Raw genomic sequence first — 14,482 nt, forward strand, 5'->3', positions numbered from 1 at the left:
GGACAAGTGAAACAACCCGTACAGAACACATGACAAAGCACTGTTGCAATAGCTCGGCTTTATCCAAGACAAATTCAAATTGCTCGAGAAACGATTTGAAATTCAAAAAAGGGAATTTCACTTTGCAAGGCTGTTGATACTAGACACTGATTGGGATTAATAAGTACTCCACATGAAGCCACATTAAGTAAGCACAAATAACCGCCGCCGCTCTGTATTATAATGAGTTTTCAATTAATCACAGTCATTGTAATAATGCGTTTTACACAAATTCTCAGCATGCATTCCTCTTTAACTGCAGGCTGATAAAGGCATGCGAGGAAAAGTTATCGAATTTGTCCTCACCAAGCTACCTTGACATATAAGGCGGACATATAAGTGAAGAAAAAGAGAAAAAAAAGAAACATCTGATGCTTCATGAAAGGAAAACCTGTCGTCTTGCAAATATGCGTGTTGTGTATGCCCTATTTTGATTCAAAGAGGTCTAACATTGCTGGATCTTGGTTTCAATGCCTGCGCGCGGGAAATGAGAGCATTTGACAGATACCAAAAGCATTTCCAAGCATTTCTACTTGGACCTCCGCTAGCACATCCTCCTTAGTTCAGCCCCATCATGTTCTCTGTCCACAGTCTATACAGCGCATCTCTGAGGACCTTGTCAACATCTCCAGGAGAGTCTGATAGAATATGTCAGCACCATCTTTTCAGAGGAGCTGTCAACACAGGCTTTGTATCAACCTTCTTTGGGACAGGGCACAGAACTCAAACAAGCCCTGCGGGAGACATACTTTAATGCATCCGAGTGAAACTCCAAATGACAGCAGAAAGAAAAAAACAATCACGCTCTGCTTTCATAAATTGACACACCTTTAATCTCTTCAGATCTTCTTTAATTGTATTCCAATTACAAGAGCAAATGGGTATCTATGAAAGCAGGAGCAATCAACTATGGTTTTTATCTCATGACAGTCTATGTCAACAGCTTGTGAATCCCGCAGGCATGACAAAACTAGTCCTGTCGTGACTCGCACACTTTATGTTGTATTATTCTTTGATAACGAGGCATGTATGTAGCATGCGTCTCACTCATGGAAGAAATGAAACGGTGTTACCTTGGAGCACTGCTTGTGATTCTGGCACCACACCAAGGATCCATTATTCTGTTGAAAAGAAGGAAAAACATCATCAGTCATCAGACATACTGCTGAAAGAACATTTATAATAACCAATTCATCAAGTCAATGTGCAACTTTGACCCTTTCTTCTCCCTCTCACAATATACGTCCGCGGTGGCCAAGGCCTTTTTGATTAACAATAATGTTAACAGCACAGAAATCTGAAAGGCTGACTGCGAGTCAGCTTTGTGTGCTGAGTGCATGCAGCCCAAGCAGGAAAGCAGGGTCACCACACTAAGGTGAGGGCAAACCTCTGGTCAGTTTCAGCAGAGCATGGTGACCCCAGCTTTTCTGTGAATTTGTTTGATCTCTCAACAGACATCTCAGAGGTCACGGAAGGAGGAACTAATGTCAGCACTCCTGCACAGACCGCAGATATAGCCAATTTGCTCTAATTGCGGTCGAAGTGCCACCTTCGGCACTCCGACAAGGTAAACATTTGGTCCTAATAGAGCCGTGTTTTTGTAAAGCTTCGATGTGTGAATGCAGAGGACTATCAAGTGGAGGACTAGTGGAGGTAAATGACTTTTTCAAGCCATTTCCCTTATTCCACAAGGACTGGGAATTATGCTGTTTTTCTCTGCGAACATTATTTTGGTTGGATACCAAGAGGAAGGCTCGAGCTTTAGCATAAATGACCTGGTGATTATGGCGAAAGACAGATCAGCAACAGCTGATTTTCTGCACACTTGCAAAGCAACATTGACATGTCCTCGCCTTATAAACTGACATGACAATGTTTCATACATTTCCACATTCAGCAGATGCAAATGACGTATTCATCTGGATTTACGTTTTTGGTTGGTTCGTAACCGTAACTCCCTTACAGCTCAACTCGAAGAAGCTGTAAAGTTGTGTAGCACACACGGGAACTGCAACATCAGTTGGCTTAATCACCTGTGACATTATAAATAATCATCTGACCATTGATTATTTCCTAGACTTAAGATCAATGACAGATTATCGTGAGAGTATTCTCAGTGGAGACTCTGTTTATAGAGTTACATTTCTGGAATGTGTAGTCACTGACTTAAATCTGGCCTTGAGTTTTGGATGTTCCCTTTGCATCCCTGTGGAAGAAATGAAGCGGTTAGATAAAGCCAAACTTTAGGGGTCTGCAGGCAAAAGGTCTGCTTAAGTTCAATGTCAAGTTCAAAGCATTTTCTCACAATGTAATCCAGAAGAAATTTCCCATGAGACATTGAGAACTTATCATTAAAGGCTTTAATTTGACATCCAGTACCAGTAGGTGCTTTGCTTTTTGTGTCAAGGATAATGGTTGAAAAGGCTTCAAAGGAGGCCATGATTGGACAGTCATGTCTTCAGAGAATCTCTTGAAAAAAACTATTCAGATAAGGATGAAAAAGTACTAAGGACACTTGGAATAGTTTAATTTTGTTACCATGTGAAGTAAAAAAAAAAAAAGGGAGTTAATTGGCTCAAATTTAGTGTGCACCAGCAGGTTTTCTGAAGACTTTGACGTGGTTTTTAAACATCAATCCCAGCAAACAAACCCCGTCAGTGTCACCACATCAATAAAACTTTTGACATTTACACTGGCAGGCAATGCCTCCAGATAATTTATACAGTTTGTCACAACTCAAGGCCATGTCCTAAATCATCAATCCTGTTTTTGACACCTTTCTTTACCCATCCATCAATGGAGACAGAGCCAGATCCACATAGGAGCTAATTTTGCTTTGTGACAGCATCCCCGTAGCAGAGAGGCTCAGCAGGATGTTGCCCCAGCTGTCCAGGCCTGACCCCACCATTTCAGGGACCAACGGGGGAATAATTATAGGTCAGGACTTCATCCCTCTGACTCACCATGACATTCCTCTGCAGTCTGAACATTATGCAGTCCTGAGGACTGTCAAGGACTCAAGTGAATGAATTCTTTCCAGATATTCTCCTGTGTGAGAAGACCAGACAGTGGCGCACAAACGCACGAAGGTGAACCATGCTTTGTTGATGACAGCGGAGTGACTAGATGAGGCATGTAAACAGGGTATTTATCACAAAGATACACTATGGGCATTGTCAGTTGAGAATTAAAGCAGGTGGGCAAGGGCGTGTTGCATTGTCTAGACAAACTGAGACGAACATGTACAAAGGCCTTTTGATCTTTGATAAGTCCAATCCAGCTTTTGAAACTGGAAATCTTTGTCTCCTATGGGCGTCTGATTTGGATTAAAAGCATTGCGGTTCCCACTAATCACATTTTCAAATTGCATTTAATCCAGCTGGTCTACAGGTCCCCGTACTTTTCAAGCCATCTCAACTGGAGACTGGACTTCAAAGGACAGACCACGATCTCTCTCTGTGTCCTTTGACATCTCAGGAGTCGTCAAGCATCACCAAAATAACTTCTCCTTAAGGGAACATACGCAGCAGCAAAATGTAGGAGCCTGAGATTTAGGCTTCGACTCGAGTGGGTGTGAGGGCTGTGGTCATTCTGCCCATTAATTATTCACATTATATGAATAATTTGTCAGACACTCTGAAAGTGAGCTAATGCGTTCAGTGTGTGTTCAGTGTTAACATTAAAGGGTGTTTCAGAAAGGTAAAGCAACACTAGTGTAAAGTTGTCTCCACTTAGGAATGAGGCTTATTTGTCAAATGAGGTAGCTCAGGGTGTAGCAGCACTCTGGGCTGAGATTTACAGACATGACTGTCATGGTTTAAAAGCATTTATGGAGAGAGGTGAGGCCAAGCTACATAGACCCCTTATTCATCCGCTGTCTTCACTAATGAAAAACTCCACACATGAGACGAGCACTGGCTGAGGTTTGATTCCACCGCAGGTTATTTAATATCAAAGGCGAAAACAAGGGGACATGGAAAAACCACTCACCAATGTTTTTTCTTGCCTTCACTTAAAACACAAACCTCTCAGGCAAGATGCTTAGACTTTACTATGCAGCACACAAGCGATGAATGACTGAATTTAAGATGTTAGATTTTTATTGCTCCGAATGTAATAACAAGACCTCATGGACACACCTTGTTTTTGGCTTCACAGGTCCCCACATAAATAATCCACTACAAGGCTGATGCTTTCAGAATACATTATTGCACGGGGCTCCCAGCTCGCTCTTAATATTTTAAAGTGTCCGAGGCTAATATTTATGGTTGGGTGTTCCCCTCTGTCTATTGTACTAGGGTGACAAGTTCCCCAAAAGTGGAGTAAAATGCCGATAAATCTCTATTTGGAAATACTATTGCATCAATAAATCTAGTGATGCTATAAATCTGACAACCCATGGGTTTCCTAACTCAGCAACTCTATGCTTGTTTCCATTTCACACTAATTCAGAACTGGGGCAATTAAAACAAAGTCTCTGATTTGCATTCTGATTCAGCCACATAAAGAAAGGAAAGACGCGTGGGTGTTCATAACATCTGTAATAACATCTAAATTCTCCAAGTATCATTCCAGTCTTAAATTCCAGCTGCAAAATGTGTTAAGAGGAAAATTTGTATCTTGTACCTTAACCAAAATAAGCAGCCCATATAGATTACCAGATATTGAGAAGACACAGTAAAATATTAAGAAACAGGAGGCAAACGTTTGACATGCAGCCAAGGTCTTTCATTTCCATTAAAATGGAAAGGCTTGCATGTCTTGGTTTTCCCCACTGAGTATTAAATGACCCCTGAAGGATGTCCGAGATGAATTAATAGGTCTGTCGTGTCGATCCTTGGAGTGGAGCTCCAAGCTGCCGTTACTGTAATAAGATCTGGCAGAGGAAGCAGATCCACCTGTGGGTTGTGCTGACTGAGCATGCCCCACTGTTGTGGCAACATTACATTAGAGCTTATCACATTTAGCACAATTGGGCACCAGCATTTAGCAGGAAGGTGACCTCCTTGGAGCAGCACTTGGTAGCCCGATGTATATATCCTCTGCATGCCTATGAGGTGTGATGCTGGCATTTATTGGCAGGGCCAGGAGGGTAGAGGTTGGGGGTGGGGGATGGGGATTGGCAGGGCATGTTTTTGCAGCTGACCAGACCCCCCATCCTCACATAAAAGGACTGTTGAGAAAACAGTGCATAAGACAGTTCGTGCAAATTATCAACAATTGCCGTCTATTCTTAGACCCACAAGCTTGCTCCAGCACCCTTGCTTATCACCAACCACAAAACGGCCCTCTCTTTAGACAAACACCTTCCTCTCATCTTCCCCTCACTGAAGAGCGCCCCAGACTCTGAGGCTCTGCAGTCAATTATACTGACTGTTAGCTGTTCATTAGAGGTGAGACTCCATCAGTTATTTGGCCTCCTGGCTGGTCACTAATTTAATCCCCCCAACTTTGCAACCTAGGGCTGCAACACACTGTATATTCTCTAAATTAATCCCTGACACTATTTGCCAAGTTGCACTTTAAGAAATACAAACTGGGTCTCCTACTTTCCATCCGCGTGGGATTTTTCATTGGAATAAAGACACTTCATCCATCAGCCTTGTTATCCCTTAATACAATTCCTTTGAATTAACTGCAGAAGGTCTGTGTCCCACGGACCTGCATTACTACACCAAATCAATAAGTGCTTTCAGTGTAAAAGTAATTGGTACCAAAGAAATAAAGCAATGGGCTTTGCTGAGTCATTAGACCTAATTACAAATTTACCTCGCCCCAGAATGTTTCCTGACAATCAGGGATTCATTAATGCACCTTGAGAAAGACATGCCTTGCAAATGCAAATGAAGTGAATATAAAGGCCGTCAGCAGACAGATAGCTGGTGAAAGGGAGCAGAGGGGAGAGGGATCAGTGACCAGCTCTTTTCTCTGGAGTCCTGGGAGAGAACAGTGTGTCCGGTGGAGGGTGAAAAACAACTTCTGACACCACATGCCAAATCATCCAAAGCATACATCTATTTTATATAGGAGCTTCAAACGCTCTCGGGGTCACAGCACGCTTGCTGGTGGGACAATCAATGTCAAAAGTCTCCAAACGCAAGGTAAGAGAAAAGTTACCCACTACATAAAGAAACAGCAGCAAGTACATTTCAAATGAGTGAGAGGTATCTCATTTTCCAGTAATTAGCAAGTAATGAATGGAAGCTGGCTCAACTGAGAGGCATTCATAATGTCTCTGTCTCAAAACACTGAGATGGGTTAATTAGGCTTGATATAGCTTAAAGCCTCCCACTCCACACGTTCACACACATACACACAGACAGCCACACTCTGTATATAGCAACTTTGTAAGGAAGCAAAGCTGTCATAATTAATGTGAAGCTCAATCTCCAAATTTGTGACAGGGTTGTTTGGTGACAGTGATTGTTCCTAACAGAGCACCAAACTAATGAACTACACGGGCTTCATTAGTGACCTGCTCCAGCCTTCTCACAATGGGCTCAGGATAAACAGGTTTGACTTAGGCTGTGTGGAAATCATCGACCGGCACATCTTCCCATTCATGCAGCGGCACGGCATCGCATTCGCTTCTGATTCCCCGCATATTGTCAGGAGTTCCCGTGAACACATGCTCATACCTGGGAGTGCTTGAAAAACGCAGAGATGCGAGTGATGTGCAGACTGAGGCATCTCGAGGCGCATCTTGCTCGATAAATACTGGCAGTGAAGAAAGAGTCGTCCTGCTTCCTCGCAGACACACTCCCCGGGCTCGTTAGCGCCGTAATCCACAAACACAGGGTCACACACACGTTCAGGCTCCTGGAAAACATTGTCCCTGCTGCTCTGCATTTAATCCCCTCCGCGGATCGGACAACACTGCGTGCAGGCTCCGGCGAAGAAACTAAGGAAACTTCAATTATACACTGGGGAGGAGTCAACGGCTCACGAGCCCTGCTATTGGAGGATCCCGCGGTGACTGACAGGCACGAGGAGCGTTAAAACAGGTAGACTGCTGCATAGTCCTTCACTCTGTCCAAAGCAAAGGCTGTTTGTTTTAGGGAGCAGGCCTGCAAAGGAGGAGGAAGGGCTTGAGTAGAAGTCATACTCTGCAATCAAAACTTGGAATGGGCAGAGCAATCAATAAATAAACAACAGACAAGAGATGTTATGGAAACTGTTGTCTATTTAATCAGCATAATCCACCGCCTTCCATCTACCTAAGTATTTTTGTACTGGACATAGCTTTGGATTCCTAGTCTATGACAGATCTATATTCTATCTGTAGTTCTGACCAGTAGTCGAAGTGTACGACAGCTGATCTGATTATATTTTTTGTATAATAAGAACAAATCTACAAGTTTTAAAGCCAAACACAATTAATTAAAGTATTTAAGCGGTTTTAGATCTATCGCTACACTGGATAAGAGACATATTAAAAGGAAAATGATCAAGACTCAAGCTTGAGGCCAGGATATCTTGACTTAATCTCCCAGAATCATTGAATGTTCATTAGACATCCAAGTCTTTAAAGCTCCAGTTTGAAATGCAGGGTTTCTGTTTTAATTTAGCAGTCTTAGAGATAACCTCATTTGACATCAACTTTAAAAAGGCTACAAGATATACTCTGTCTTCTTCTTTTGGCTGCTCCTTTTAGGGGTCGCCACAGCGGATCATCTGCCTCCATCTCAACCTGTCCCTCGCGTCCTCCTCCGTTGCACTAAACCCTCTGCAAATCCTTCTTTACCACATCAATGAATCTTCTCTGTGGTCTTTTCCTCTTGCCTGGAAGCTCTCGGTGACAAGTAAACAATCTGTCCATCCATCCATACAAACAATCCATCCATTCATCCATCCAACCCCAGGTCTGGATTGCCATTATAAATTCATTTATGAAATCCTTTTTGGCAGCATATCAGCTCGTGTGCACATATAAATCTGTTTACGCTACATTATGTAGAAGAGTTAAACTTACTGATGATACAACTCATCTGACTGTTTCATAGATGGTCTTCTGTATTAAACCACCACATATGGGCTTGGACACGCTTGCCAACATCCCAGGGAAGCCCATACCCCTCCAGCTCTCACCTACATGCTTCACAGTAGCTTGGAAAAACAATTCTACATGGAAAACTATTAAAACCATCCTGACTAAATTCCTCAATATGGACTCCCGACTTCTGGCATCATTTCTTCGCCCCAGGTATGGAGAAAGTATGACATGTAGGAAAAGCTTGAAATCTTTGCTATTTATTGAAGTTAAGGAGTGAGTATTTAATTAGAAAGTTCCCTCAAGGGTTTACAAGACACTCCAGCTTTTGTCAGCTCCTGGAGTACTTTCCTGAACCCCATTACAGCAACAGCATAATGAACTTTTATAGCTGTTGCTCTTAAACTGTATGCAGAGTGGGAGTGAACACGCACTCGCACACCATCATTAGTTTTGGCTTAAATCACTGTCTTGCTTTGGGCCAGTTATACATGCCAAATAGTTTGACCCGTTTCGCCACTGAAAAAGTAATATGCCCATATTTACACATCTTAAATAGCAGGCACTGCACATAGAGCAGTGATGGGGATCATGAAAACACAGTAAAGAAAAAAATATCTCTTCCCATTCAAAAAAAGGTCCCTTGACAATGATAAAAAGTCAACAATCTGTTCAGTGAGAGTAAGCAGGCTGCAGCATCGAGTGCTCTGGCCTGTCATGCTAAAAATATGTCTTTGTAATCATAAAAATCATCCCACAGTTCTCTAATGATAAGATGGATGTGCATTCATTTCCCTGGTGGTCTCAGACATACAATGGAACTTGGGGTGAGATATCCCTTGCTACTCTTAAAACATTTAAACGCGGATGTCTGTGTACCTTAAAAACAGTATAATGGCTTAATTTGTTGGCTTATTACAGCCATGTGTGATGAATTGGGGGGGGGAGTTTATAGTGAGCGGTGAAGGAAACACACTGTCTGTGTGCGGTCCTGATGTCTCCTGCAGCCTGTGGGACACATCTTCCTCCAACTCACTGCTTTCATTGACTGGGAAAAGCCTCTTCTAATTGCATACTAAGACCATAAAGCTATCTAAAAGAGGCCATGGTTGTCTGACTGGATTTTATCTCTGACACATATCACACAATTGTTTTACACACCCATGTTTACAATGGGTCTCCACTAGCAACATGTGCTTACCTCCGCAAATAGACTTCAAGGTATATAATTGTTCATGAGTCATATACAACATAACACTCAGGGCTCATAGTCTTAATGAGGTCATGCTTGGCTTAGAGGATAAAACTTAAAGTAAATAGCATTTCATCAACCCTAACACTGCCTTTAATAAAAGAGTCCTCTCATCTTTGTACTCTACCCTCAAGGGTCATTGTGTCCTTTCTCTCAATAACATCAACATTATGTGCTGAACAGCCAATCAATAACCTCACCTTCACATAGAATTATTATATAAAATGACTTCTCTCTTTACAGTGGGGCCTTTTGTTCAAGAACACCCTTGGTAACAATGTAGCCTTTTTGCTCTCTTTTTAAGTCATTGTTCTGAGAGATGACTGGATATGCCGGTGTGGCGAGGGACCGGGTGCAGTCTCGAAGCAAAGAGGGGGAAAAAAAGGGTTTCTGTAACATGAGCTCACAAAAACATCTCAGAAGACAACACACCAGTGTCAGTTTTCAGCCTGCAAACTCACTGACAAAGAAGGTGCACGGCGATCAAACACTTGCCTATCTTTGATGAGTAAAGGGGCAGGTGGACTCAGGGTTCACGCTTTTGATGGTGGTGGTGGGGAGGCACTCGGATCAGAGGGGACCACCGGCTTTTGTTGTGATCACTAGCAAACAAAAGAGATGGAGATTAGTTAAGCTTAAGGGAGCATGTGAACATGGAAGTGGAGTAATGCTGTAGATGTCGGCAGGCATTTGAATCAGTGTTGCCTGGGTACTTGTGATTAAACAGTAAATTGTCCTTGATCATCTAAAAGCATTGTTAATCAGGGGAATGCTCAATGTATTGCAATGTATGTTAAAAAGGGCACATGGAATAAATGAGCGTATGAGACATAATAGATAGAATAATAGAGGAGTTTGATTATGTAATATTAGCTGATACTGAGTCTGCATTTGTTCCCCAATTAATATGATTTCTGATTAATCTGCTTTAAATGAATATAAATCAAATTTCTAACTGATAGCGAGTCTCCAGGGAAACCAGCTGCTACATTTCATCAAAAAGACATTGGCTATCTGTAAGAGCAAGCTACAACAATGACATCAGTGCAAGAGCTATTATCTGTAAGACTCACCCAGCCTTTGATTAAAAAAGATCTTTCATTACAAAGTTAGGCAAAGAAATCATAAATCTAGAAGCAGCAGAGGAGAGAAAAACATTCACCTTTCTAATTTAATTGTAACAAGCCAAATAAGATGTTAGCACAGCACAATATCACTATCACACTGTATATTAATTCAGGATCTGTCATATTACTTGTGATAACTGCAGCTGGTTACCCAGCATTAAAGGAATGTGAATTATTCAATTTCTTATTCACCAAATACTGATATGACATGCAAAAGAGGTCATGTCATGTTTTCTTCTTGCAGATTAAAAAAAGGGGGCGAATATTGATTCACAATTTGGACGTGAAATCTATGCATTGTCTCTGGCCCCGAGTATCTCCCCATGATACACATGCACAAAGACATTCTTTCTGGTGAATCACGAGTAAATGGTTATGTTTTTAAAGTAATAAATATAGTCCGTCTCATTGATAAAAACAAATACACCCATTGGCCTTACAGCCACCCTTTTGTCTGTTCATAATATCGAGTCTATTCATTGGTGCGTTCACAAGACTTTCTAACATTCCCAGTGAAAATATTTGTCTTGTATATGAGGTTGGAAAAACCAGCTTGGCGTGCAGGACTTCTGAACACAAGTCCACATGATATATTTTCCTTCTTTCGCCACATCCCAAAACAATGCAGCATTGTGCAATCACTAGGGGGTGATAGTCCAGCAAAAACTGTTATTCACATATAAACCACCCACTCAGAGCTGAAGTTACATTTTGGTCTCAGTTTAGACGGTGATGGTTGACTGACAGCTGACCATCCCTCTGCGGCTGTTAGCAGGTTGGATGATAATAACCACATAGGGTGGTGTTTATTTTCAGACTGGATACAATAAATAGACTAAGAGGACATAAGGAGGACACATTCAGGAAACCTGTGTGTTTAACCCATGTTAACCAAACAGGGACATCTCAATATCTGTAATTTGTGGGAGGGTTTTTTTGGTACCACTAGATGGCAATGTTACCACAGGCAAGTTTTGAGGTCTAGACAAGCCTTTGAGACCTCTCTCTCTTACCCACTCCCCCGCCCAACCTCTTTCTCTCTCTATCTATCTTTTTCTCACAATATTTTCCAGGAGATGATCCTGCCTTAATATCCAACAATGGAGAATTTATCAGGGGGGATTTTGTTCTCTTGTCTGAGGCAAACAATTATCAGATATGATGAAAAATAGAACACATTTTCAAAACTCAATGTAATCTTTCTGTGTCTGTGTCACACATGCATGTATGCACACGCGCTAAAATGTTGAAATGCTTTTTTTTTATGTACCTAACTATCGCAAAATGCTACAGGATTTATCAAAGTTTTATAACCTAATTTGGTAGAGAGGTGCTAGGGATGCACTCAGTTATGATTTTGCATATCAGCTTCACATGAATGACTTTTATTGTGACGGGTGAAACCCTTTCCTGTCTGAAATACAATTCAATCACTCTTTAAATTGCTCTTCGTCTCGCGCAGATCATCACAAGAGGCGACAGCAACTGCAGAGACAACTGCAACAGCCATCATCTCTGAAATCCGTGGGTCAGAAGAGTAATTATGTAGCATGACAAGTCACAATGCTGTATTGGGTGTCTAAGCGAGTGGTAGCTCATTACACGCCATTATGTTGCCATGACAAAGCAAGAGGCTGAAACCAGCAAAACACTACACATCAGACATCCCCATCCACAAGCTTCTAAGCTAACAATACAGTGAATAGATAGACACAGCTCATCTGAGAACCTCCTGGCAAGAGTTCAGATATATGCTGGGCTTTCTAGCCTGGTTTCCATAGATTTTATTTAGACTAACTTAAATAGTAATGATAAAAAGCAGGAGGGGATAAATAAAACAAGAAAAAGCATGGCTAATCAAATAACATAACATTATATTTTAGCTATTGACATTTTTAGTCGGTTAACATAACAAACACAAAAAAGTAGTACAGCTCATTGGTTCTCAAATGGAGGTCTCAGGACCCCAAAGGGTCCATGACCAATAGCCAGTGCCCCCCATAAAATTGCTATAAATTATTAAGCTGTGTTTTGATATCAAACTGTGTATATTGGGGACATATTTACAAGAATATTTATACCTTAAGGATGCTGTGTTCATTATGTCTGGTCATCTCATCAGTGGCCTTAAAGAAGGTAAGGAGGCTGGTATATCCTGTGAACATAGAACGCACAAATTGCTGCAATGGCAGTTAAGAGAACAAATGGTTCTCTTAATTCTAAGTCTTAGACTTAAGACTGTAGTTGAGTCTTGTGTCTGTGACTGTATAATTGTTATGTAATGTAAAATATATATTTTTAATTTGTACGAGTTTTATTAAAATGTAGACTTTAATATGTCTAAAATGTAAAACTAGATTGAAACTAAGGTACAACATAACCATTATGGTCTGAGGAGCTTAAGGGGGAATTTCTTTTAAAAAGGCTTAAATGCCACTGTAAGAACAAAACGTTGTAAAGCCATTGACTGCTATTGTGCTAGAGGGGGAGGAAAGGCAAGGCAAGTCTGTTGGTCGCAGGTCAGCAACCCTTGACCTTTGTCCTCGATCCATGAATCTCTGATATCTGTCTGCTTTCCCGCCTTCTCTGCCTCCCCCCTCCCTGAATTCATTTTTGAGGAGTGTAGGAATGTGGCTTCCCAAAGTAACACAAATATTTTTCTTTTTTAAACAGTCAGTTTTTCTTGTGAAAATGATGACGGCTGAGTGAGCAAGTGGCATATTTAAGCAGCGTGTTTGGAGCAGATCTCAAACGGAATGGCTGATCGGAGCGCCGCTCTGTCAACTGTTACATCTGTTTTTCTTAAGGGAAACCAAAGTGTTTCAGCTGCAAATAGAGATGTTTGTTCCCGCAGTCTGTTTTGCTTTGTCTGAAAAATAGGTCTGTAGGTTATGACATAACAGTGCACCACAAAAAGCCTTCTCTCTAGCTGGTGTGGATGGTTGGGGGAGGGGAGGGAGACAGTGGAGGAGGTGTATTACAGTGTATTCACATACACAAGGTTTTTTGTTGTTGTTTGTTTTCTTTTGTTTTGCCACTATTGAATTTCCCAAGCTTGTACGTTTGTCTATTCATCAACATATAGACACAAAAATCATAAATAAGGGAGCCCTTTCTTCCAGACTGGGTCCAATGCTCGTGTTCCTTTTATAGTGTGAATAAAGCAGGAGGGTTTAGGGAACTAAATCCAGTATGTAAATAGACACCAGAGCACGATGAGAAATAGATACTCGACTGGATATTCCCCTGCAACTGACTAGGCTTTCCCCACACTTCTCCAGCCTAATAACAACACAAGACTGGTGTGACTAGCTGCTCCCTTCCCCCACCCTTACATATTACCATTGCTCCTCAGTGCTGTCTAGAAAGGTCATGTGACCCTCATCAGCTTCCTGCGTTGGGGGAGGGGAGGCAGATTGAACCTGTTCTTTGTTAGGAGGTCAGCCCCAGCTCTATGGCAGGAAACGCTCCTACCGTAAACCATGTAAAAGAGGTGCAAGGGGCAAAAGGCAGCGAAGCTACTGAGAAGCGTGTTTGACCATTTGTGCAGAGGAGAACACGTACACAAGGCAACAGTTTTAAGTACTAAGATGCGCTTGTCAAAAGCAGCTCCAGTGGTTTAAAAATTTAATAGACTGAACTTTTTTTATGACAGGAGTCTTATATTTTTAATAGTATTTTTGTATAAGAAATAAACAATGAAATCACATACGTTGGAAGAGATAGACAACTAAACAATTAGAGAGGGTAAGGGAGGATTTGGCTACATAAGTAAGATGCAAAAAAAATAAATAAATATGGAGGCATTGTATCCCTTCATGCTACAATATGCACAGAAATTCATCCGAATTTCTACACAATTTACAGAGAAAATTGCCCTTCTAGCTTCATCAGACTGTAGCTTCAGGCAGTTTGCAGCAGAGTGTGACAAGATTGGTTTAAGGATCGGCACAAAATCCCAAGGGATAGTTGTTTGTGGGGGGGGGGGAGGGAAAGAGGAATGTTCCACAGGGTCGAGGTGGAGTAGATGTATTAAGTGAAGGAATGTAAGAATAAGGTCTCATTCTTGAATGA

At 41.6% G+C, this 14,482-nt stretch overlaps 1 protein-coding gene across 1 annotated transcript in view; it reads right to left on the bottom strand.

Moving 5' to 3' along the window:
- anos1 (anosmin 1) overlaps positions 1–6,980 on the bottom strand; it is a 40,900-nt gene extending 33,920 nt beyond the window's left edge. The window contains exons 1-2 of the mRNA XM_085249383.1: positions 6,678–6,980; positions 1,113–1,160 (exon numbers count right to left, since the gene is read on the bottom strand). Of these exons, the coding sequence (XP_085105509.1) occupies positions 1,113–1,160; positions 6,678–6,869 (240 nt within the window). The 5' untranslated portion in view covers positions 6,870–6,980. The remainder of the gene's footprint in view (positions 1–1,112; positions 1,161–6,677) is intronic.
- Positions 6,981–14,482: the final 7,502 nt, after the last annotated feature.

This window comes from Mchenga conophoros, linkage group LG16 (assembly GCF_057382185.1).
Source record: "Mchenga conophoros isolate Kocher_MC1m ecotype Shallow Benthic linkage group LG16, M_conophoros_male_GT1.1, whole genome shotgun sequence".
Taxonomy (NCBI): domain Eukaryota; kingdom Metazoa; phylum Chordata; class Actinopteri; order Cichliformes; family Cichlidae; genus Mchenga; species Mchenga conophoros.